This window comes from Oncorhynchus mykiss, unplaced genomic scaffold (genome assembly GCF_013265735.2).
Source record: "Oncorhynchus mykiss isolate Arlee unplaced genomic scaffold, USDA_OmykA_1.1 un_scaffold_121, whole genome shotgun sequence".
Classification (NCBI taxonomy): domain Eukaryota; kingdom Metazoa; phylum Chordata; class Actinopteri; order Salmoniformes; family Salmonidae; genus Oncorhynchus; species Oncorhynchus mykiss.
In genome coordinates, this window is record NW_023493662.1 from 947308 (window position 1) to 973549 (window position 26242).

Below are 26242 nucleotides of genomic sequence, written 5' to 3' on the forward strand. Positions count from 1 at the left end.
CAGGGAGTATGGCTATGCCAGGTAGGAGACCTGGGCAGACTCCCTGTGCTTACCGGGGGGCCAGAGAGACCGGACAGGCACCGTGTTATGCAGTGGTGCGCACGGTGTCTCCAGTGCGGGTGCATAGCCCGGTGCGGTATATTCCAGCTCCGCGTGTCTGCCGGGCTAGATTGAGCGTCGAGCCTAATGCCATGAAGCCGGCTCTACGCAGCTGGTCCCCAGTGCGTCTCCTTGGGCCGGTTTACATGGCACCAGCCTTGCGCTCGGTGTCTCCGGTTCGCCTGCATAGTCCAGTGCGGGCTATTCCACCTCGCCGCACTGGCAGGGCTACCGTGAGCATTCAACCAGGTAAGGTTGGGCAGGCTCGGTGCTCAAGAGCTCCAGTGCGCCTGCACGGTCCGGTTTTTCCAGTACCACCTCCACACCCCAGCCCTCCGGTAGCAGCTCCCCGCACCAGGCTTCCTGTGCGTGTCCTCGGCCCAGTACCACCAGTGCCAGCACCACGCATCAGGCCTACAGTGCGCCTCGCCTGTCCAGCGCTGTCAGAGCCTCCCTTCTCTTCAGCGCTGTCGGAGTCTCCCGCCTGTTTAGCGCTGTTAGAGCCTGCCTTCTCTACAGCGCTGCCGGAGTCTCCCGCCTGTTCAGAGCTGCCAGTTAGCATAGAGCTGCCAGTTAGCATAGAGCTGCCAGTTAGCATAGAGCTGCCAGTCTGCAAGGAGCTGCCAGTCTGCAAGGAGCTGCCAGTCTGCAAGGAGCTGCCAGTCTGCAAGGAGCTGCCAGTCTGCAAGGAGCCGCCAGAGCTGCCAGTCTGCAAGGAGCCGCCAGAGCTGCCAGTCTGCAAGGAGCCGCCTGAGCTGCCAGTTAGCATGGAGCAGCCAGGGCCGCCAGTCAGCATGGAGCAGCCAGGGCCGCCAGTCAGCATGGAGCAGCCAGGGCCGCCAGTCAGCATGGAGCAGCCAGTCAGCATGGAGCAGCCAGTCAGCATGGAGCAGCCAGTCAGCATGGAGCAGCCAGAGCAGCCAGTCAGCATGGAGCAGCCAGAGCAGCCAGTCAGCATGGAGCAGCCAGAGCTGCCAGTCAGCATGGAGCAGCCAGTCAGCATGGAGCAGCCAGAGCTACCAGTCATCATGGAGCAGCCAGAGCAGTCTGCCAGCATGGAGCAGCCAGAGCTGTCAGTCAGCATGGAGCAGCCAGAGCAGCCAGTCTGTGTCGACCAGTCTCTTCCAGATCTGCCAGTCGTCCAGACTCTTCCAGATCTGCCAGTCGTCCAGACTCTTCCAGATCTGCCAGTCGACCAGACTCTTCCAGATCTGCCAGTCGACCAGACTCTTCCAGATCTGCCAGTCGACCAGACTCTTCCAGATCTGCCCGTCGTCCAGACTCTTCCAGATCTGCCCGTCGTCCAGACTCTTCCAGATCTGCCAGTCGTCCAGACTCTTCCAGATCTGCCAGTCGTCCAGACTCTTCCAGATCTGCCAGTCGTCCAGACTCTTCCAGATCTGCCAGTCGTCCAGACTCTTCCAGATCTGCCAGTCGGCCAGATTCTCCCAGATCTGCCAGTCGTCCAGATTCTCCTGGATCCGCCAGTCAGCCAGGATCTTCCAGAACCGCCAGCCAGCCAGGATCTGCCGGATCCAACCACCTGCCTGAGCTTCCTCTCAGTGCTGAGCTTCTTCTCAGTGCTGAGCTTCCTCTCAGGGCTGAGCTACCCATCTGTCCCGAGTTACCTCTGTCCCGAGCTGTCCCTCTGTCCCATGTTATCATTGTGGTGGGTAACCTATTTAGGGACGTTTAGGAGGGGGATTAAAACTGTCATGGAGTGGGGTCCACGTCCAGCGCCAGAGCCGCCACCGCGGACAGATGCCCACCCAGACCCTCCCCTATAGGTTCAGGTTTTGCGGCCGGAGTCCGCACCTTGGGGGGGGGGTACTGTCACGCCCTGACCATAGTTTACTTTGTATTTTCTATGTTTTGATTGGTCAGGGTGTGATCTGAGTGGGCATTCTATGTTTCATGTCTTGTTTGTCTATTTCTATGTTCAGCCTGATATGGTTCTCAGTCAGAGGCAGGTGTTCGTCATTGTCTCTGATTGGGAACCATATTTAGGTAGCCTGGGTTTCACTGTGTGTTTGTGGGTGATTGTTCCTGTCTATGTGTTTTCACCAGATAGGCTGTTTAGGTTTTCGTTACGTTTATTGTTTTTGTAGTGTTTGTGTTTAGTGTGTTTTTTCATTAAACATGAATCACAATCGACACGCTGCATTTTGGTCCGACTCTCCTTCTCATACAGAAAACCGTTACAAGGGTTCTCTGACAGCACACAGGACTGCAGGCCAGAAGGTTGAGGGTTCTCTGACAGCACACAGGACTGCAGGCCAGAAGGTTGAGGGTTCTCTGACAGCACACAGGACTGCTGGCCAGAAGGTTGTGGTTTCTCTGACCACACACCTGTCTATATAAGGTCCAATACAGTGCATGTCAGAGCAAAAACCAGCCATGAGGTTGAAGGAATTGTCCGCAGAGCTCCGAGACAGGATTGTGTCGAGGCACAGATCTGGGGAAAGGTACCAAAACATTTCTGCAGAATTGAAGGTCCCCAAGAACACAGTGGCCTCCATCATTCTTAAATGAAGAAATTTGGAATCACCAAGACTCTTCCTTCAAGCTGGCCACCCGAAAAACTGAGCATTCGGGAGAGAAGAGCCTTTGTCAGGTACGTGACCGATGACCTGATGGCCACTCTAACAGAGCTCCAGAGTTCCTCTGTGGAGATGGGAGAACCTTCCAGAAGGACAGCCATCTCTGCAGCACTCCCACAATCAGGCCTATATGTTTGCGTGGCCAGACGGAAGCCACTCCTCAGTAAAAGGCACATGACAGCCCGCTTGGAGTTTGCCAAAAGGCACCTAACGAACCTAACGAACTCTCAGACCATGAGAAATAAGATGCTCTGGTCTGATGAAACCAAGATTGAACTCTATGGCCTGAATGCCAAGCGTCACGTCTGGAGGAAACCTGGCACCATCCCTACGGTGAAGCATGGTGGTGCAGCATCAAGCTGTGGGGATGTTCTTCAGCGGCACGGACTGGGAGACTAGTCAGGATTGAGGGCAAGATGAACAGAGCAAAGTACAGATAGATCCAATATAAAAACCTGCTTCAGAGCGCTCAGGATCTCAGACTGGGGTGAAGGTTCACCTTCCAACAGTACAACAGCCCTAAGCACACAGCCAAGACAACTCAGGAGTGGCTTTGGGACAAGTCTCTGAATGTCTCTGACTGGCCCAGCCAGAGTTGAACCTGATCTACCATCTCTGGAGAGAACTGAAAATAGCTGTGCAGCACAGACAGCAACAACAACCACCTCAGGGAAGTTGGTTGTATTTACATCTGTCACAGTAGAGAGACAGACAGACAGACAGACAGACAGACAGACAGACAGACAGACAGACAGACAGACAGACAGACAGACAGACAGACAGACAGTTTACTATGACTGGATGTAGGGATGCAGTGTTGAATGCTTCCTTTAGGTCTCCTGGTCTCTTGGGATATAAACTGTGACTACAGAGAGAGAGTCCTAACCATTCAATCAATGTACACAACACAGTCATCATTACACTGAGTGGATTCTATGGATGTAATATATCATCATATTATATAATACAATATCATATAATGACTAGAATAGAATAAGAGTTTGGACATGAAAGAGCCAGATGTTTTGAATTGTCTCTATAACTCTCAGTCTCTAAACCACTAGGATACCTGTCACCTTGACAGTGTGTCTCTAAACCTCTAGGATACCTGCCACCTTGACAGTGTTTCTCTCTACCTCTCAGTCTCTAAACCACTAGGATACCTGTCACCTTGACAGTGTGTCTCTCTACCTCTCAGTCTCTAAACCACTAGGATACCTGTCACCTTGACAGTGTGTCTCTCTACCTCTCAGTCTCTGAAGACACCCAGCCATGGTTAGGATTATTAGAGAAGCTTTTCCTGCTGAAAGACAGTTTAATTTCATCTGGTTTCAGAAATAATGTATTGTATATGTTCATAACCCCGTCCACCTATAAGATGTGGGGGATCTGTGTGACTAAGAAGAGACACAAAGAACTCTGATTGTAAAACGTCTTCTCTTTTTAGTCCTAGATATGTCTCTAACCCTGATCCTAGACCTGTCAGTAATAACCACACTGTAATGTAAAGTGTTCCATTCTAGGGTTACTGCTGAATGTAGTACCTCTAACCCTGACCCTAGACCTGTCAGTAATAACCACACTGTAATGTAAAGTGTTCCATTCTAGGGTTACTGCTGAATGTAGTACCTCTAACCCTGATCCTAGACCTGTCAGTAATAACCACACTGTAATGTAGTGTTCCATTCTAGGGTTACTGCTGAATGTAGTACCTCTAACCCTGACCCTAGACCTGTCAGTAATAACCACACTGTAATGTAAAGTGTTCCATTCTAGGGTTACTGCTGAATGTAGTACCTCTAACCCTGACCCTAGACCTGTCAGTAATAACCACACTGTAATGTAAAGTGTTCCATTCTAGGGTTACTGCTGAATGTAGTACCTCTAACCCTGACCCTAGACCTGTCAGTAATAACCACACTGTAATGTAAAGTGTTCCATTCTAGGGTTACTGCTGAATGTAGTACCTCTAACCCTGATCCTAGACCTGTCAGTAATAACCACACTGTAATGTAAAGTGTTCCATTCTAGGGTTACTGCTGAATGTAGTACCTCTAACCCTGATCCTAGACCTGTCAGTAATAACCACACTGTAATGTAAAGTGTTCCATTCTAGGGTTACTGCTGAATGTAGTACCTCTAACCCTGATCCTAGACCTGTCAGTAATAACCACACTGTAATGTAAAGTGTTCCATTCTAGGGTTACTGCTGAATGTAGTACCTCTAACCCTGACCCTAGACCTGTCAGTAATAACCACACTGTAATGTAAAGTGTTCCATTCTAGGGTTACTGCTGAATGTAGTACCTCTAACCCTGACCCTAGACCTGTCAGTAATAACCACACTGTAATGTAAAGTGTTCCATTCTAGGGTTACTGCTGAATGTAGTACCTCTAACCCTGACCCTAGACCTGTCAGTAATAACCACACTGTAATGTAAAGTGTTCCATTCTAGGGTTACTGCTGAATGTAGTACCTCTAACCCTGACCCTAGACCTGTCAGTAATAACCACACTGTAATGTAAAGTGTTCCATTCTAGGGTTACTGCTGAATGTAGTACCTCTAACCCTGATCCTAGACCTGTCAGTAATAACCACACTGTAATGTAAAGTGTTCCATTCTAGGGTTACTGCTGAATGTAGTACCTCTAACCCTGACCCTAGACCTGTCAGTAATAACCACACTGTAATGTAAAGTGTTCCATTCTAGGGTTACTGCTGAATGTAGTACCTCTAACCCTGACCCTAGACCTGTCAGTAATAACCACACTGTAATGTAAAGTGTTCCATTCTAGGGTTACTGCTGAATGTAGTACCTCTAACCCTGACCCTAGACCTGTCAGTAATAACCACACTGTAATGTAAAGTGTTCCATTCTAGGGTTACTGCTGAATGTAGTACCTCTAACCCTGACCCTAGACCTGTCAGTAATAACCACACTGTAATGTAAAGTGTTCCATTCTAGGGTTACTGCTGAATGTAGTACCTCTAACCCTGACCCTAGACCTGTCAGTAATAACCACACTGTAATGTAAAGTGTTCCATTCTAGGGTTACTGCTGAATGTAGTACCTCTAACCCTGACCCTAGACCTGTCAGTAATAACCACACTGTAATGTAAAGTGTTCCATTCTAGGGTTACTGCTGAATGTAGTACCTCTAACCCTGACCCTAGACCTGTCAGTAATAACCACACTGTAATGTAAAGTGTTCCATTCTAGGGTTACTGCTGAATGTAGTACCTCTAACCCTGATCCTAGACCTGTCAGTAATAACCACACTGTAATGTAAAGTGTTCCATTCTAGGGTTACTGCTGAATGTAGTACCTCTAACCCTGACCCTAGACCTGTCAGTAATAACCACACTGTAATGTAAAGTGTTCCATTCTAGGGTTACTGCTGAATGTAGTACCTCTAACCCTGACCCTAGACCTGTCAGTAATAACCACACTGTAATGTAAAGTGTTCCATTCTAGGGTTACTGCTGAATGTAGTACCTCTAACCCTGACCCTAGACCTGTCAGTAATAACCACACTGTAATGTAAAGTGTTCCATTCTAGGGTTACTGCTGAATGTAGTACCTCTAACCCTGACCCTAGACCTGTCAGTAATAACCACACTGTAATGTAAAGTGTTCCATTCTAGGGTTACTGCTGAATGTAGTACCTCTAACCCTGACCCTAGACCTGTCAGTAATAACCACACTGTAATGTAAAGTGTTCCATTCTAGGGTTACTGCTGAATGTAGTACCTCTAACCCTGACCCTAGACCTGTCAGTAATAACCACACTGTAATGTAAAGTGTTCCATTCTAGGGTTACTGCTGAATGTAGTACCTCTAACCCTGATCCTAGACCTGTCAGTAATAACCACACTGTAATGTAAAGTGTTCCATTCTAGGGTTACTGCTGAATGTAGTACCTCTAACCCTGACCCTAGACCTGTCAGTAATAACCACACTGTAATGTAAAGTGTTCCATTCTAGGGTTACTGCTGAATGTAGTACCTCTAACCCTGACCCTAGACCTGTCAGTAATAACCACACTGTAATGTAAAGTGTTCCATTCTAGGGTTACTGCTGAATGTAGTACCTCTAACCCTGACCCTAGACCTGTCAGTAATAACCACACTGTAATGTAAAGTGTTCCATTCTAGGGTTACTGCTGAATGTAGTACCTCTAACCCTGACCCTAGACCTGTCAGTAATAACCACACTGTAATGTAAAGTATTACCTCATTCTCAATGATCAGTCAATACATACAGTATTCATTTCACCTACAGTACATTGTATCAATATCAAGTTCCCTCCTCATTACAACCAGGTATTAATCATTATAGACACTTATAATCAGTGTTATAACACATAAGTGAGTTATAAGGCATTATAAAGATCATTAAAATAATTATAGATATGTACTTCATAGAAACTGTTACCCTTTATATATTCTAACCACTCTATTTAATATTAAGGGTCCTAACCTGGGAACTAAAATATTTGTCTCCTTCTCTCTTCCTCCAACCCCTCCCTCCCTCTAACCCCTCCCTCCCTCTAACCCCTCCCTCCCTCTAACCCCTCCCTCCCTCTAACCCCTCCCTCTCTCTAACCCCTCCCTCCCTCTAACCCCTCCCTCCCTCTAACCCCTCCCTCCTTCTTCTCAACGTTGCATGCAGTTCTCTCTCCCTCCCTCCTGTAATCCCTCTAACCCCAGCCCTCTGGCAGAACCAGAAAGTCCACACCTCCCCAAAACTAACTTCTGTGAAAACAAAACTGATCTGAGTCGCTGTGTCGTCTGTCTGTGTGACAGTGAACAACCGTCCAAATGGCTCAACAGGGAGTTCTGCTGGACCAGGACCAGTTCTGTTGTTCTGTCTGTCTGGATCTACTGAAGGAGCCAGTCACTACTGCCTGTGGACACAATTACTGTAGAATCTGTATTGAGGGCTGCTGGGATCAGGATGTTCTGAAAGGGGTCTATAGCTGTCCTCAGTGCAGAGAGACCTTCACTCCAAGGCCTAATCTGAGGAAAAATAACATGTTGGCTGAGCTGGTGGGGAAACAGAAGAAGACAGGACTCCAGGCTGCTCCCCCTCCTGCTCTGTGCTATGCTGGACCTGGAGATGTGGTGTGTGATTCCTGCACTGGGACCAGAAATCAGAAAGCCCTCATGTCCTGTCTGGTGTGTCTGGCCTCTTACTGTGAGACTCACCTCCAACCTCACTATGAATCTCCTGCTTTCAAGAAGCACAAGCTGGTCAAAGCCACGGCACAACTACAGGAGAAGATCTGCTCTCATCATGACAAACTGCTGGAGGTTTACTGTCGTACCGATCAGCAGTGTATCTGTCTGCTGTGTACAATGGATGAACATAAAGGCCATGATACAGTGTCAGCTGCAGCAGAGAGGACTGAGAAACAGGTAAGACCAGAACAGCTTTTTGGTGGCTGTCTGATAAACAAAGAATTAAAGATACAGTAGGAACTAAATCTGTTTGAATATGAGATCATTATATTATATACAATATGAAATGGATCCACAAATATGAACACAAACCTTGAGTATATAGATATGTTAACCCAGATTCTCCAAATGTATCACCATTTTCTAAAGTCAAACACTATTATCATTCTGAATGGCTTTTTGTGAGTCCAAAGTTCAGTCTCAACCCCTTGATACATGTAGGCCTACCATAAAAACTATAATCATTCACAAAGCAACATAATATCATATTGTAAAGGGACTTCCTCAGGATTGTAGACCTTCCTCTCTATGGGTCCTATGTCACATTACTATACTATTGATCTACTGGACTAATAAAGCTTGATAGCTCATTGAAGAGTGATTCTCCACAGAGGCAGCTGGGGATGAGTCAACAGAAGGTCCAGCAGAGATTCCAGGAGAGAGAGAAGGAGCTGAAGGAGCTCCAACAGGCTGTGGAGTCTTTCAAGGTGAGTATTGTTGACCAGAGGAGACACACCATTTCACTTCTCTCCTCCAATCAGAGAGAGAGAGAGAGAGAGAGAGAGGGGCACCTATCCATTCCCACTGACCCCACTGTTGGGAACAGGCTGTCTGGACCCCTTTCAGAGAATAGACTGGTTCATGTAACCAACTGGGCTGCCTCATCACATAATCATGAGTAACCATGACTGACTCATGTCCCCTATACATTAAAATGGAACTGTCTCACTCTCAATTGAATTAAATTCATAGGGCTTTATTGGCATGGAAATATATCTTTACATTGCCAAAGCAAGTGAAATAGACAATAAACAAAAGTGAAATAAACAATTAGAAATGAACAGTAAACATTACACTTGGAAGGAATTTGGGGGATGGGGGAGGGTCTATTAGAAGTTAGTAGGACTCTTTTATTTTCTCAGAAGTACTGAGTTAGGTAGGAGGATTTAGAGTGGTGTAAACCGTGATTGAACACACTCCAGAACAGTAGGTGGCGCCATGCACCTTTAATGTTGGTTTGAGGACCTCCATTATATCATAGAAGAAGAAGTTGGTCTGTGAGGGTTTTGTTGTTCCTGAGGAGGGCTACTATTCTTTTCTCTTTTGGTTTTCAAGTATTTTCAGAATGTATTAAAGCCAAAGCTAAAGCTTCCCTAAACAATTCAATATATCAGTCAATATAATTTCTCTGTGATTTATTTTCTCTCCGTCAACCGTTCCATCGCATCTTAACCGTCTTACCGGGCGGGCACTAGGACCCGGGGGAGGCTGCTGCTGCAGAGGCTGCTGCACCGCTCGTGACTGTCAGTCCTCCTTGTAGCTCATTGGTTAAGCTGTGGCTCGAGACTGTTAACAGTTAACGGACAGGAAACGGCTCTGACAGGACACATTCATGTCGAGGCAGTGATGTGAATGTGTGGTAAGTTAGAATAGAGAGAGAGAGTTTTCACTACTATAGACTTTGGTCATAATCAAAGCTTTGTTAACCAATAGGTTTTTATGTGAGGCTGCCTGTAAGTTACAGTGTAACAGACGTTACTAACGGTAACGGTGTCTTTTAAATTCGACATAAGTTATGTGGCGATGATATCTAGTTAACGTTGTATTTAATGTAGTGTAATGACCTGACTAGATCATAAAGGAACAATTGTCCAGACAGAGGATTGAGTTACGAATTGACGGTTTATTAGCAACTTTACACAGGCTACTGTTTGGCCTTAGCTCACGCCAAATAAATGAAAGATACCCCACAAGCCAATCGGGACCTTCTCTTGTGAAGCCCAGACGTAAGAGAGAGAACAAAGGCTGAACCTTAACTTCCAATGCCCCGCCCCCTCCACGCCACTCCGCCAACCACCAGGATGCCCGGCATCAGAACATCCCAGGCATTCCTGTGATTGGCAGATAGCAGGTTGATTGGCATGTCGGACCCCGCGAACACTGGGAACTGGTAAGTACAACACAACCACCTACTAGCCGAACACACAACACACAGCTGTCTGTGCGGGTCGCTACAGTAGTTTTACTATCTGTGCCAGGCTATAAATGACACAGATAATATCTAGTTAACGTTGTATTTAATGTAGTTTTACTATCTGTGCCAGGCTATAAATGACACAGATAATATCTAGTTAACGTTGTATTTAATGTAGTTTTACTATCTGTGCCAGGCTATAAATGACACAGATAATATCTAGTTAACGTTGTATTTAATGTAGTTTTACTATCTGTGCCAGGCTATAAATGACACAGATAATATCTAGTTAACGTTGTATTTAATGTAGTTTTACTATCTGTGCCAGGCTATAAATGACACAGATAATATCTAGTTAATGTTGTATTTAATATATCACAGCTTTCATTGATGATGAGGAGGGAGGAGAGTAGAGCAGGACCAAGAGGTGTTCTGTACCTGTCTGTCCAGGAGGGAGGAGAGTAGAGCAGGACCAAGAGGTGTTCTGTACCTGTCTGTCCAGGAGGGAGGAGAGTAGAGCAGGACCAAGAGGTGTTCTGTACCTGTCTGTCCAGGAGGGAGGAGAGTAGAGCAGGACCAAGAGGTGTTCTGTACCTGTCTGTCCAGGAGGGAGGACAAGTCCTGGTGGACCTGGAGAGCAGGGTGGCGGAGGTCTGACTCAATGAGGTGCAGAGAGGCTACTGAACCTACTGTCTCTCTCTGTCTCTCTCTGTCTCTCTGTCTTTCTCTCTCTCTGTCTCTCTCTCTCCAGCGCTCTGCACAGTCAGCAGTGGAGGACAGCGATCAGATCTTTACTGAGCTGATCCGCTCCATTGAGAGAAGGAGCTCTGAGGTGAAGGAGCTGATCAGAGCCCAAGAGAAGGCTCAAGTGAGTCAAGCTGAAGGACTCCTGGAGCAACTGAAGCAGGAGATAGCTGAGCTGAGGAAGAGAAGCACTGAGCTGGAGCAGCTCTCACACACAGAGGATCACATCCATTTCCTCCAGGTAACTAAACTGTCTTGTTACATGTGATATGAAATTAACTTCACGTGAAACTATTCATCTCAATCATTATGTTGTCCTGTCTCTCTGTCCCTGTCTCTCTCTCTGTCCGTCCCTCTCTCTCTCTCTCTGTCCGTCCCTCTCTCTCTCTCTGTCCGTCCCTCTCTCTCTGTCCGTCTCTCTCTCTCTCTCTCTCTGTCCGTCCCTCTCTCTCTCTCTCTCTGTCCGTCCCTCTCTCTCTCTCTCTGTCCGTCCCTCTCTCTCTCTCTCTCTCTCTGTCCGTCCCTCTCTCTCTGTCCGTCCCTCTGTCTCTGTCCGTCCCTCTCTCTCTCTCTCTCTCTCTCTCTCTCCAGAGGTATCAGTCTCTCTCTCTCTCTCTCCAGAGTTATCAGTCTCTCTCTCTCTCTCTCCAGAGTTATCAGTCTCTCTCTCTCTCTCTCTCTCCAGTTATCAGTCTCTCTCTCTCTCTCTCCAGAGTTATCAGTCTCTCTCCAGTATCAGTGCATCTTCAGACTTACCCAGCATCGTTGTCCGTCCTCTTCAGTACTTTGGAGATGTGAGTAAGACTGTGTCTGAACTGAGAGAGAAACTAGAAGACTTCCTTAAAGGAGAATGGACCAAGATCTCCACTACAGGTGTGTTGAAAACAATAAGAACATCAACTTTAGACCATTGAAAGTTCCCTACTAGTCATATACATATGGAATATGGTCTGATGATAACATTCCCTCTCTCTGTCAATGTGTTTGTGTGTCTGTAGTGAATATAGTGGATGTTGTACTGCCTCCAGAGCCCAAGACCAGAGAACAGTTGTTACAATGTGAGTCTCTTTATTGTGAAGTAACTAACAGTCTCTTTTTACTGACACTCCTAACAATCCCTCTAGAAATATATAGCAATAGTAGATCTAATCAAAGACTGGGTATCTATCTGACTCCTCATATTTCTCTGATTTGATCTCTGCTGTGCTCTAATCAAAGACAGGGTAGATACAGTATCTGACTTAACTTATTGTTCTGACTCCCCTCATTGGTCTCTGCTCTTCTCCCAGATTCCTGTCAGCTCACACTGGACCCAAACACAGCACACACACTCCTCTCTCTGTCTGAAGGGAACAGAAAGGTGACCAATACAGACCAAGTCCAACCATATCCTGACCATCCAGACAGATTCACCAACTGGTGTCAGGTTCTGTGTAGAGAGGGTCTGTCTGGACGCTGTTACTGGGAGGTGGAGTGGACTGGTGATGTTATTACAGCAGTCTCATATAAAGACATCAGCAGAACAGGTAATGATGGTAGATTTGGATACAATAACAAGTCCTGGAGTTTACAGTACTATAGAGGTGATTATTGGTTCAGTCACAATAATGTTGGGACTAAAGTATCAGGCCCTCAGTCCTCCAGAGTAGGAGTGTACCTGGATCACAAGGCAGGTACTCTGTCCTTCTACAGTGTCTCTGACACAATGACCCTCCTCCACAGAGTCCAGACCACATTCACTCAGCCCCTCTATCCTGGGTTTGGTCTCAATGGTACTGCTGAGCTGGTTAAACTGTAGTAGGGTCCACATAGATACTAGTCATGCTGGTGTAGTCTATAGCTGAGCTGGTTAAACTGTAGTAGGGTCCACATAGATACTAGTCATGCTGGTGTAGTCTATAGCTGAGCTGGTTAAACTGTAGTAGGGTCCACATAGATACTAGTCATGCTGGTGTAGTCTATAGCTGAGCTGGTTAAACTGTAGTAGGGTCCACATAGATACTAGTCATGCTGGTGTAGTCTATAGCTGAGCTGGTTAAACTGTAGTAGGGTCCACATAGATACTAGTCATGCTGGTGTAGTCTATAGCTGAGCTGGTTAAACTGTAGTAGGGTCCACATAGATACTAGTCATGCTGGTGTAGTCTATAGCTGAGCTGGTTAAACTGTAGTAGGGTCCACATAGATACTAGTCATGCTGGTGTAGTCTATAGCTGAGCTGGTTAAACTGTAGTAGGGTCCACATAGATACTAGTCATGCTGGTGTAGTCTATAGCTGAGCTGGTTAAACTGTAGTAGGGTCCACATAGATACTAGTCATGCTGGTGTAGTCTATATCTGAGCTGGTTAAACTGTAGTAGGGTCCACATAGATACTAGTCATGCTGGTGGAGTCTATAGCTGAGCTGGTTAAACTGTAGTAGGGTCCACATAGATACTAGTCATGCTGGTGTAGTCTATAGCTGAGCTGGTTAAACTGTAGTAGGGTCCACATAGATACTAGTCATGCTGGTGTAGTCTATAGCTGAGCTGGTTAAACTGTAGTAGGGTCCACATAGATACTAGTCATGCTGGTGTAGTCTATAGCTGAGCTGGTTAAACTGTAGTAGGGTCCACATAGATACTAGTCATGCTGGTGTAGTCTATAGCTGAGCTGGTTAAACTGTAGTAGGGTCCACATAGATACTAGTCATGCTGGTGTAGTCTATAGCTGAGCTGGTTAAACTGTAGTAGGGTCCACATAGATACTAGTCATGCTGGTGTAGTCTATAGCTGAGCTGGTTAAACTGTAGTAGGGTCCACATAGATACTAGTCATGCTGGTGTAGTCTATAGCTGAGCTGGTTAAACTGTAGTAGGGTCCACATAGATACTAGTCATGCTGGTGTAGTCTATAGCTGAGCTGGTTAAACTGTAGTAGGGTCCACATAGATACTAGTCATGCTGGTGTAGTCTATAGCTGAGCTGGTTAAACTGTAGTAGGGTCCACATAGATACTAGTCATGCTGGTGTAGTCTATAGCTGAGCTGGTTAAACTGTAGTAGGGTCCACATAGATACTAGTCATGCTGGTGTAGTCTATAGCTGAGCTGGTTAAACTGTAGTAGGGTCCACATAGATACTAGTCATGCTGGTGTAGTCTATAGCTGAGCTGGTTAAACTGTAGTAGGGTCCACATAGATACTAGTCATGCTGGTGTAGTCTATAGCTGAGCTGGTTAAACTGTAGTAGGGTCCACATAGATACTAGTCATGCTGGTGTAGTCTGTAGCTGAGCTGGTTAAACTGTAGTAGGGTCCACATAGATACTAGTCATGCTGGTGTAGTCTATAGCTGAGCTGGTTAAACTGTAGTAGGGTCCACATAGATACTAGTCATGCTGGTGTAGTCTCTAGCTGAGCTGGTTAAACTGTAGTAGGGTCCACATAGATACTAGTCATGCTGGTGTAGTCTATAGCTGAGCTGGTTAAACTGTAGTAGGGTCCACATAGATACTAGTCATGCTGGTGTAGTCTATAGCTGAGCTGGTTAAACTGTAGTAGGGTCCACATAGATACTAGTCATGCTGGTGTAGTCTATAGCTGAGCTGGTTAAACTGTAGTAGGGTCCACATAGATACTAGTCATGCTGGTGTAGTCTATAGCTGAGCTGGTTAAACTGTAGTAGGGTCCACATAGATACTAGTCATGCTGGTGTAGTCTATAGCTGAGCTGGTTAAACTGTAGTAGGGTCCACATAGATACTAGTCATGCTGGTGTAGTCTCTAGCTGAGCTGGTTAAACTGTAGTAGGGTCTACATAGATACTAGTCATGCTGGTGTAGTCTATAGCTGAGCTGGTTAAACTGTAGTAGGGTCCACATAGATACTAGTCATGCTGGTGTAGTCTATAGCTGAGCTGGTTAAACTGTAGTAGGGTCCACATAGATACTAGTCATGCTGGTGTAGTCTATAGCTGAGCTGGTTAAACTGTAGTAGGGTCCACATAGATACTAGTCATGCTGGTGTAGTCTCTAGCTGAGCTGGTTAAACTGTAGTAGGGTCCACATAGATACTAGTCATGCTGGTGTAGTCTATAGCTGAGCTGGTTAAACTGTAGTAGGGTCCACATAGATACTAGTCATGCTGGTGTAGTCTATAGCTGAGCTGGTTAAACTGTAGTAGGGTCCACATAGATACTAGTCATGCTGGTGTAGTCTCTAGCTGAGCTGGTTAAACTGTAGTAGGGTCCACATAGATACTAGTCATGCTGGTGTAGTCTATAGCTGAGCTGGTTAAACTGTAGTAGGGTCCACATAGATACTAGTCATGCTGGTGTAGTCTATAGCTGAGCTGGTTAAACTGTAGTAGGGTCCACATAGATACTAGTCATGCTGGTGTAGTCTATAGCTGAGCTGGTTAAACTGTAGTAGGGTCCACATAGATACTAGTCATGCTGGTGTAGTCTATAGCTGAGCTGGTTAAACTGTAGTAGGGTCCACATAGATACTAGTCATGCTGGTGTAGTCTATAGCTGAGCTGGTTAAACTGTAAACTGATTTGTTATTAATTAAAATTCAATCCAATGTTTTAATCTTGTACATTTCCATGAATCATGATGTCTGGTGTTGATGTATATTGGTTGTCATTCAGAACCATTGATATGTTTTCTCAGTTGGTTCTCTGTCTCTATGTAATTCTCCTCAGTATCATTGATCAGCTTGTTGGCTCGGTCCTAATTGATGTGTTCTCTGTCACCTGGAGCTGCATGGAAAATGGTCCAGGAACTAAAGGACAATTCAGGACTAGTCAGCCCACTACAAGCTGGTATCACTTACTTTCTACTAAACTATATGGTCTGGTTTCCCAGACACAGATGAATCCTAGTCCTGGACTAAACAGTATGTTCAATGTAGATGTCCAGGAAACCGGCCCTAAATGTGTCATCTTTCATCCTCCCATACTGCTCAGTCCAGCAACATTAAACCTGTCCAGCAGGTGGTGCTGTTGACCAAACAATAAAACCAGCAGATATCTTGACTTGCCACTCAGTATATCAGTAATGTTCAGAATAGTACTTTAATATCATTGGAGATTGATGGTCTTTTTAATCCACTATCCAGAGTCAGGAACAGATGAAGTTAGGTCTGCTACTGTTCAGTGATTAAATATGATTTATGGTGATGGGAAATAATAAAAAACACTCAACTTCATCTAGTAATAGTTTTCCTTTGTTATTTATTCCAAGGTGTGTCTTTAACTTGTAAATGTATTGTGTGGAGGTGAGCTAGTGGTGTGGCTGATAGAATACAATGAAAAGGGAGGAGGGGAGGAAGAGGGGAGGAGTGAAGGGCTGTTCAAGAAACCAGATGAGGAAGAGGAAGATGTTCAGGGGAATTACTGTCTCTGTTCCAAATGGTTCCCTATTCCCTACGTAGTGCACTACGGTGCTTCTGACCAGGTCTAAAGTAGTGTTCTACGTAGGGAATAGGGTGTAGATTTATTACAATATCATGCTTTAGTGTTTGGCACAACAATATATTAGATCTCCACCCCCCCACTTCCTGTCTGTCATCCCCCAGTTCTGTTAAGACTTCCTCTCATTGAACTGGGCCTCAATCTAAATGGTCACTTTGTATTGATAGTCCATACTGGTCTTTACTATGGTTCTACATACAGTATCTGTATTGATAGTCCATACTGGTCTTTACTATGGTTCTACATACAGTATCTGTATTGATAGTCCATACTGGTCTTTACTATGGTTCTACATACAGTATCTGTATTGATAGTCCATACTGGTCTTTACTATGGTTCTACATACAGTATCTGTATTGATAGTCCATACTGGTCTTTACTATGGTTCTACATACAGTATCTGTATAGATAGTCCATACTGGTCTTTACTATGGTTCTACATACAGTATCTGTATTGATAGTCCATACTGGTCTTTACTATGGTTCTACATACAGTATCTGTATTGATAGTCCATACTGGTCTTTACTATGGTTCTACATACAGTACCTGTATTGATAGTCCATACTGGTCTTTACTATGGTTCTACATACAGTATCTGTATTGATAGTCCATACTGGTCTTTACTATGGTTCTACATACAGTACCTGTATTGATAGTCCATACTGGTCTTTACTATGGTTCCACATACAGTATCTGTATTGATAGTCCATACTGGTCTTTACTATGGTTCTACATACAGAATCTGTATTGATATTCCATACTGGTCTTTACTATGGTTCTACATACAGTACCTGTATTGATAGTCCATACTGGTCTTTACTATGGTTCTACATACAGTATCTGTATTGATATTCCATACTGGTCTTTACTATGGTTCTACATACAGTACCTGTATTGATAGTCCATACTGGTCTTTACTATGGTTCTACATACAGTATCTGTATTGATAGTCCATACTGGTCTTTACTATGGTTCTACATACAGTATCTGTATTGATATTCCATACTGGTCTTTACTATGGTTCTACATACAGTATCTGTATTGATAGTCCATACTGGTCTTTACTATGGTTCTACATACAGTATCTGTATTGATATTCCATACTGGTCTTTACTATGGTTCTACATACAGTATCTGTATTGATAGTCCATACTGGTCTTTACTATGGTTCTACATACAGTACCTGTATTGATTTTTTATTTTACCTTTATTTAACACAACATTAAACAACACTATAAACACACATACAGTACAACAATTTCATATTACATTAAAAACACAAACATCTTGACTAATAACAGCTGGCCTAAAAACAATAACACTCTTCTATGATATATACATCGATCAAGTGTTTAAACTCCACCAACGGAACTAGATCATCACATTCTAAAATGTTCAGGAGAGAATTCCAGAACCACGTTGCTTAGTAAAAGGGACTGCAGTTTTCTCCAGTCTCCAGCAGGGGGCAATAAAAACCTATGGACCTGAAAGAGAAAGTGAGGAGTAAATATCATAGGTGAATTTACATTGATGTTTCCACGGAGACATGAATCATATCCACGAGGTACCAAACTGAAGAATATGAACTGAAACAGGTAGGGACTAACTGAACTAAAATAATTCTGTTGCTAAATGTTTTGCTACAGTGTTCTCTAATCAATACGACCCTGGATTAAAATACTATTTGAAATTTTGCAAAATACTTTGAGCATTTCCTTTAGTCCTCCAGGTGGGTGGGGTTTGTTTGTACTTTTAGGACTTTTGTATTGGTTCCATTACAACAAACTCAATCAAACACTGCTTATTAAGTATTCAACATTATTTTAACGCAGGTCTGTTTCCACATGCAATAAGCCTGTAACGTCTTGTATGATCTCATCAGGTAAAGGTGTGTCAAATGGAAGGGCAAGTCTCACCACTGAGAGGAAAACATCACTGGTCCACCTCTGCATCAGGTCAGCTATGTTGATCAGTACTGTCCCAGGGATGCTGGGAGCAGAGATGAACTCCCCTGACCTGGTACCACCTATGGAGTTGTCATTTTAATATCAGTTTAACCCCATTACTGCTATAACACATAAACCATGTTAATAGAATGAAATGGATCCAGGTTCCATTTATTCTACATTAGATTTACTGCCTGTGGATCACTTCTCCAAAGTGGTCTGAAATCAAGATGACTGCAGGTCTGAATCCCAAACTAATGGGGGGAAATGGATCCATCTAATAAGATGGTATTTAGAGGTATGGAGAAAAACATCACAAACTGTACTATTGGGGTGAACAAATTCCATTAACGTACATACAGGGCATTCAGAAACATTTTGTTACGTTACAGCCTCATTCTACAATGGATTAAATAAATCATGTTCCTATTCAATCTACACACCATACCCCATAATGACATCACAATACCCCATAATGACATCACAATACTCCACAATGACCTCACAATACTCCATAATGACATCACAATACCCCATAATGACATCACAATGGAACCTTTCTATTGGGGTGAACAATGCCCTTAACATACAGTACCAGTCAAAAGTTTGGACACACCTACTCATTCAAGGAATATTTTTACTATTTTCTACATTGTAGAATAATAATGAAGACATCAAAACTATGAAATAACACATATGGAATCATGTAGTAACCAACAACGTGTTCAACAAATCAAGTTGGAGGCCAGGTCATCTGATGCAGCCCTCCATCACTCTCCTTCTTGGTCAAATAGCCCTTACACAGCCTGGAGGTGTGTTGGGTCATTGTCCTGTTGGAAAACAAATGATAGTCCCACTAAGCCCAAACCAGATGGGATGTCGTATCACTGCAGAATGCTGTGGTAGCTATGCTGGTTAAGTGTGCCTTGAATTCTAAATAAATCACTGACAGTCATCAGCAAAGCACCATCACACCTCCTCCTCCATGCTTCACGATGGGAACCACATACGCAGAGATCATCTGTTCACCTACTCTGCGTCTCACAAAGACACGGCGGTTGGAACCAAAAGTCTTACATTTGGACTCATCAAACCAAAGGACAGATTTCCACCAGTCTAATGTCCATTGCTCGTGTTTCTTGACCCAAGCAAGTCTCTTCTTCTTATTGATGTCCTTTAGTAGTGGTTTCTACTTTAACATTATAGATGGGTTGGGTTAGTCTCTTCTTCTTATTGATGTCCTTTAGTAGTGGTTTCTACTTTAACATTATAGATGGGTTGGGTTAGTCTCTTCTTCTTATTGGTGTCCTTTAGTAGTGGTTTCTACTTTAACATTATAGATGGGTTGGGTTAGTCTCTTCTTCTTATTGATGTCCTTTAGTAGTGGTTTCTACTTTAACATTATAGATGGGTTGGGTTAGTCTCTTCTTCTTATTGATGTCCTTTAGTAGTGGTTTCTACTTTAACATTATAGATAGGTTGGGTTAGTCTCCTCTTCTTATTGATGTCCTTTAGCAGTGGTTTCTTTGTAGCAATTGATAGTGAGGGTGTTTTCTGTTAACAGAATGTGTTTCTTGTTAAAAGGCTGAATATCACTAAAGGGAATAAGCAAAGACACAATGTGTATTTCTAGAAATGAGTTATGAACTATAGTTATCTGTAGTTATTGGTATAATTCTATAATGAACTATAGTGATCTGTACTTATTGGTATAATTCTATAATGAACTATAGTGATCTGTACTTATTGGTATAATTCTATCATGAACTATAGTAACATGTACTTATTATTTCCTGGAAATAATGTATAGGTGTGCCACCAATATAATTGATCCAAGGAACTAGAGGGGAGGGGAACCCCGCCTAGAGTAAAGAACTTAGATTTGGAAACAATGGTGGAGTAAAGCCGAGGGGATCTGGTTATTAGCATAAAGTGGAGGGACGATGACACTTCTATAAGCATGAAACTGTATAAAAGGAGTGGACTGAGACTGAGTCCGGCAGTTGGTCCATGGCCCAGCTCGGCTTGTTACTTTGTAATAAAGTCTATTTGAATTCACAAGATCTGGTACCTGAGAAATATAATTGAGCGAATATTTCCACGACAAAAATGGCGAGCTGGCCAGGAGTGGCTACAAGGGACCAGCAAATGGTGGAAAACTCTGTGACTGCAGACGGGTCTTTCTGGACGAATTGCGCAAACAGGTGGCCACCTAGATGAGAGGTAAGCTGTTTTTATGTAACTAGGGAAGTCAGTTAAGAACAAATTCTTATTTACATTGACTGCCTACTGGGGAACAGTGGGTTAACTGCCTTGTTCAGGGGCAGAACGACAGATTTTTGCCTTATCAGCTCGGGGATTTGATGTTGCAACCTTTCAAGTTATTAGTCCAATGCTCTAACCACTAGACTACCTGCCGCCCCAGTTTTTACTTATAGTTCAAGTTTGTGTGATTCGTTTCGAGAGCAATAAAAACACCAAGTAGGTCTCTCCAAATGTATTGAACTAAAGATATCGGGAGCTTTTGAATTCAATAAATGCATGAAATAATAAACATTAACAAATGAAAAAGCTTTAAGGGCTGTAACAGAATAAAATAAATAATATTGTGGCCGCTGCAGATTGGGAGTTGTGTGTTTCATCTGTTCTGGATGGTTCAGTTGAGTGGAGTTATTCACCTGTCTTGTTCAGGTGGTTCATCTGACCAGTCTGTTCAGTCTGTTTGAGTTAGGATTGTGTTGTCTGATTCAGTCTGTTCAGTCTGTTTGAGTTAGGATTGTGTTGTCTGATTCAGTTTGTTCAGTCTGTTTGAGTTAGGATTGTGTTGTCTGATTCAGTTTGTTCAGTCTGTTTGAGTTAGGATTGTGTTGTCTGATTCAGTTTGGCCAGACTTGTTTGTTCAGTCTGTTTGAGTTAGGATTGTGTTGTGGTTACTACTCAGACAGGTAAAACCCTGTGGTTACTACTCAGACAGGTAAAACCCTGTGGTTACTACTCAGACAGGTAAAACCCTGTGGTTACTACTCAGACAGGTAAAACCCTGTGGTTACTACTCAGACAGGTTAAACCCTTTGGTTACTACTCAGACAGGTAAAACCCTGTGGTTACTACTCAGACAGGTAAAACCCTGTATAAAACCGCTTTTCTCTGTGACCAGGAAGTATATCAGAAAAAGAAAATTTACACACCAGCGTAAGAGGTGTGTAAAAATGAGTGTAAAACTTCTCTGCTGTTGGTGCTGAAGGGGTTGCACACTTCTCCTGGACCGTCACTTGACTGTGACCTGGCAGGGAGGACGCACCCAGTCCCACACTACTTCTCCCGGACCGTCACTTGACTGTGAGCTGGTAGGGAGGACGCACCAGTCCCACACTGAAGGACGCACCCAGTCCCACACTACTTCTCCCGGACCGTCACTTGACTGTGACCTGGTAGGGAGGACGCACCCAGTCCCACACTACTTCTCCCGGACCGTCACTTGACTGTGACCTGGTAGGGAGGACGCACCCAGTCCCACACTACTTCTCCCGGACCGTCACTTGACTGTGACCTGGTAGGGAGGACGCACCCAGTCCCACACTACTTCTCCCGGACCGTCACTTGACTGTGACCTGGCAGGGAGGACGCACCCAGTCCCACACTACTTCTCCCGGACCGTCACTTGACTGTGACCTGGCAGGGAGGACGCACCCAGTCCCACACTACTTCTCCCGGACCGTCACTTGACTGTGACCTGGTAGGGAGGACGCACCCAGTCCCACACTACTTCTCCCGGACCGTCACTTGACTGTGACCTGGTAGGGAGGACGCACCCAGTCCCACACTACTTCTCCCGGACTGTCACTTGACTGTGACCTGGTAGGGAGGACGCACCCAGTCCCACACTACTTCTCCCGGACCGTCACTTGACTGTGACCTGGTAGGGAGGACGCACCCAGTCCCACACTACTTCTCCCGGACCGTCACTTGACTGTGACCTGGTAGGGAGGACGCACCCAGTCCCACACTACTTCTCCCGGACTGTCACTTGACTGTGACCTGGTAGGGAGGACGCACCCAGTCCCACACTACTTCTCCCGGACCGTCACTTGACTGTGACCTGGTAGGGAGGATGCACCCAGTCCCACACTACTTCTCCCGGACCGACACTTGACTGTGACCTGGTAGGGAGGACGCACCCAGTCCCACACTACTTCTCCCGGACCGTCACTTGACTGTGACCTGGTAGGGAGGACGCAACCAGTCCCACACTGAAGGAGGCAAGTGTGAATGGTACATGAATAACCATTGAAGTAATATAATACTAGAAGTTTGAACAGGATAAATTAAAAATACATGAACATTACACAATAAAATGGTAATAAATGTCATGACGATATCAGCGATTGACCAGTAAGACCATTAAACATTACATACTGTGCTGCAAGGTAGAATAATATACAGTACAGAGAAACATACAAGTAATAGCATATGAAGTAAGCAGATACTCAATAAGAGAGAACAATTATAAAAACCTAGAGACAGGGGTAATAACCAATAACCAATAGTGCAATAATCAGAGAAAGAAAAGTAAGGTGGATATCAATAGGAGGGAACAGCGTGGGGTCAAGACATCCAGGACTTAACGGACTGTTAGGAAGGTTTGGCCCTGGACCAGGAGGGAGAAATATAACAACACGAGAAACAGAGAGGTTTTTATAAAGTGAAGAGCACAATACAACGAAACTAGGGAGCAAAAATAAATAGGAATATCTCAGGAAGTTAAAGGAATAAACAGACAAATAAACCCGTAAACAAGAATATCAGTAACGTTAGAACAAATAAGGAAGTTAATAAATGAAAGAGCAGCAATAATAAAAATATAAACTGTCAGTAGACTAATATTAAAGACAATACTAGTAACTAGCAGACCTAACACAGGAAAAGGAATACAACTGAGACTGATGGTAGGAAGACCACAAATACAGGCTGCAAAAATGAGTAAAACAGCAGAATAAATTCTGGGCACCAGGCGTCCCCTATGTAAGGAAGAACTAATAGAAATGTTTAGAAATGGGAAAAACAGCAGAATAAATTCTGGGCGCCAGGCGTCCCCTATGGAAGGAAGAACTAATAGAAATGTTTAGAAATGGGAAAACGCAGCAGGAAAATGGGCACTAAATGGTCAGAGGAGGGAACATTTGATGTCTCAGTATGTGAGGAAATGGAAACTCTAATAAAAACACATAAAACAAGTGACACAGGAAAGAAGAGGATAAATAAAAGAGACCACGAGGTGCTAAACATGTTCAAAGCAGAAGGATTGTTGGAAAGTATAAAGAAAACTGGAGGAATGTTGAAGAAAGAATGAAAAGTCAGACAGGAAGAAGGTGGAATGGTTGGCAGAACCCCCACCATGCACCAGTGGGTAAAACCCCCACCATACACCAGTGGGTAAAATCTCCACCATATACCAGTGGGTAAAACCTAAACCATACACCAGTGGGTAAAACCCCCACCATGCACCAGTGGGTAAAACCTCCACCATACACCAGTGGGTAAAACCCCCACCATACACCAGTGGGTAAAACCTCCACCATGCACCAGTGGGTAAAACCAGTGGGTAAAACCCCCACCATACACCAGTAGGTAAAACCAGTGGGTAAAACCCCCACCATGCACCAGTGGGTAAAACCTCCACCATACACCAGTGGGTAAAACCAGTGGGTAAAACCAGTGGGTAAAACCCCCACCATCCACCAGTGGGTAAAACCCCCACCATACACCAGTGGGTAAAACCAGTGGGTAAAACCCCCACCATACATCAGTGGGTAAAACCTCCACCATGCACCAGTGGGTAAAAGCCCCACCATACACCAGTGGGTAAAACCAGTGGGTAAAACCTCCACCATACACCAGTGGGTAAAACCCCCACCATGCACCAGTGGGTAAAACCTCCACCATACATCAGTGGGTAAAACCCCCACCATGCACATCCTTTTGAGAGCAGCAGGAGAGGAAATGTCACATATCGGTGTATAGCCTCGGTTCGATCGATAGTGTTTCATAGAGGTTTCATGATGAGAGTAAAGACAGTGGATTTACAATTATCATGTTTGGTTTATAATTAATACATTTAATGATGAGAGTAAAGACAGTGGATTTACAATTATCATGTTTAGTTTATAATTAATACATTTAATGATGAGAGTAAAGACAGTGGATTTACAATTATCATGTTTAGTTTATAATTAATACATTTAATGATGAGAGTAAAGGACAGTGGATTTACAATTATCATGTTTAGTTTATAATTAATACATTTAATGATGAGAGTAAAGGACAGTGGATTTACAATTATCATGTTTGGTTTATAATTCATACATTTAATGATGAGAGTAAAGACAGTGGATTTACAATTATCATGTTTGGTTTATAATTCATACATTTAAGGATGAGAGTAAAGACAGTGGATTTACAATTATCATGTTTGGTTTATAATTAATACATTTAATGATGAGAGTAAAGACAGTGGATTTACAATTATCATGTTTAGTTTATAATTCATACATTTAATGATGAGAGTAAAGACAGTGGATTTACAATTATCATGTTTGGTTTATAATTAATACATTTAATGATGAGAGTAAAGACAGTGGATTTACAATTATCATGTTTAGTTTATAATTAATACATTTAATGATGAGAGTAAAGACAGTGGATTTACAATTATCATGTTTGGTTTATAATTAATACATTTAATGATGAGAGTAAAGACAGTGGATTTACAATTATCATGTTTGGTTATAATTAATACATTTCATGATGAGAGTAAGGACAGTGGATTTACAATTATCATGTTTGGTTTATAATTAATACATTTAATGATGAGAGTAAAGACAGTGGATTTACAATTATCATGTTTAGTTTATAATTAATACATTTAATGATGAGAGTAAAGACAGTGGATTTACAATTATCATGTTTAGTTTATAATTAATACATTTAATGATGAGAGTAAAGACAGTGGATTTACAATTATCATGTTTGGTTTATAATTCATACATTTAATGATGAGAGTAAAGACAGTGGATTTACAATTATCATGTTTGGTTTATAATTCATACTTTTGGCTTGCTGATTAATATGTAACATAGTGAATGGTAACGAAATGTACAATTTCTTTTCCAGAAAAGGGGGTTTCATTATCTCTCGTTGGAATGTCCCCGGAGACTGTGGTATCAGGGAGAGCAGTATAAAAGTATCTGGATTAGGCCATAAACAGACTTCCAGATAAGTGAGGCCTTGTTCAGGTGTGTTTTTGACCTACGGTTCACCAGCACACACACACAATTTACTGGTTACGAATATGCATTAGTGGTGTTGATACTGTGGGATTTATCTTGGATGGGGTCTTTTCAATTCAGTTGTAAATTGGGTTTGCAGAAGGATGGAAATGTTAGGAAGGTTTTGAAATGGTTTGTGAAGGACAGGGAAAGAAAAGGGAGAGGGAATATTTAATGGTGTCAAATGCCCTGTATCCTGACTTTCTGGTGAGACCAGAACAATCTCACTAGAAATGATAGAAACAGGTGGGATTTAATTATAAAATGAATGAGAAACACCAGTTTCTACTCTATTTAACCATTGCTTTATGAGACAAGTTGATTGGTTATTCAAATTAGTTTATTTTTGATTTAACATGTTTTTGAATCATTTTTTTTTTCTTTACCTTTATTAAACTTGGCAAGTCCCTTTCAGGTCCATAGGGTTTTACTGCCCCCTGCTGGAGACTGGAGCACACTGCAGTCCCTTACAGGTCCATAGGGTTTTACTGCCCCCTGCTGGAGACTGGAGCACACTGCAGTCCCTTTCAGGTCCATTGGGTTTCACTGCCCCCTGCTGGAGACGGGAGCACACTGCAGTCCCTTTCAGGTCCATAGGGTTTTACTGCCCCCTGCTGGAGACTGGAGCACACTGCAGTCCC

At 43.6% G+C, this 26242-nt stretch overlaps 2 protein-coding genes across 2 annotated transcripts in view; one reads left to right on the forward strand and one right to left on the reverse strand.

The window, feature by feature from the left end:
• Positions 1–26242, reverse strand: part of LOC110517699 (tripartite motif-containing protein 16) — a 129138-nt gene that overhangs the window by 60201 nt on the left and 42695 nt on the right. The window lies entirely within an intron of this gene.
• Positions 7470–13291, forward strand: LOC110499824 (tripartite motif-containing protein 16). Its single transcript, XM_036972173.1, has 6 exons — positions 7470–8118; positions 8553–8648; positions 10887–11120; positions 11593–11752; positions 11878–11937; positions 12169–13291. The coding sequence occupies exons 1-6, from the start codon at positions 7522–7524 to the stop codon at positions 12675–12677; spliced, it is 1656 nt and encodes a 551-aa protein (XP_036828068.1). The 5' UTR covers positions 7470–7521; the 3' UTR covers positions 12678–13291.

Bases quoted from the DNA above. Each gene is read 5' to 3' on its own strand.
- LOC110499824 (XM_036972173.1), top strand. From the start codon at position 7,522: ATGGCTCAACAGGGAGTTCTGCTGGACCAGGACCAGTTCTGTTGTTCT. The intron at 8,649-10,886 runs GTGAGTATTGTT...CTCTCTCTCCAG, and splicing joins AGGCTGTGGAGTCTTTCAAG to CGCTCTGCACAGTCAGCAGT. The intron at 11,938-12,168 runs GTGAGTCTCTTT...CTCTTCTCCCAG, and splicing joins CAGAGAACAGTTGTTACAAT to ATTCCTGTCAGCTCACACTG.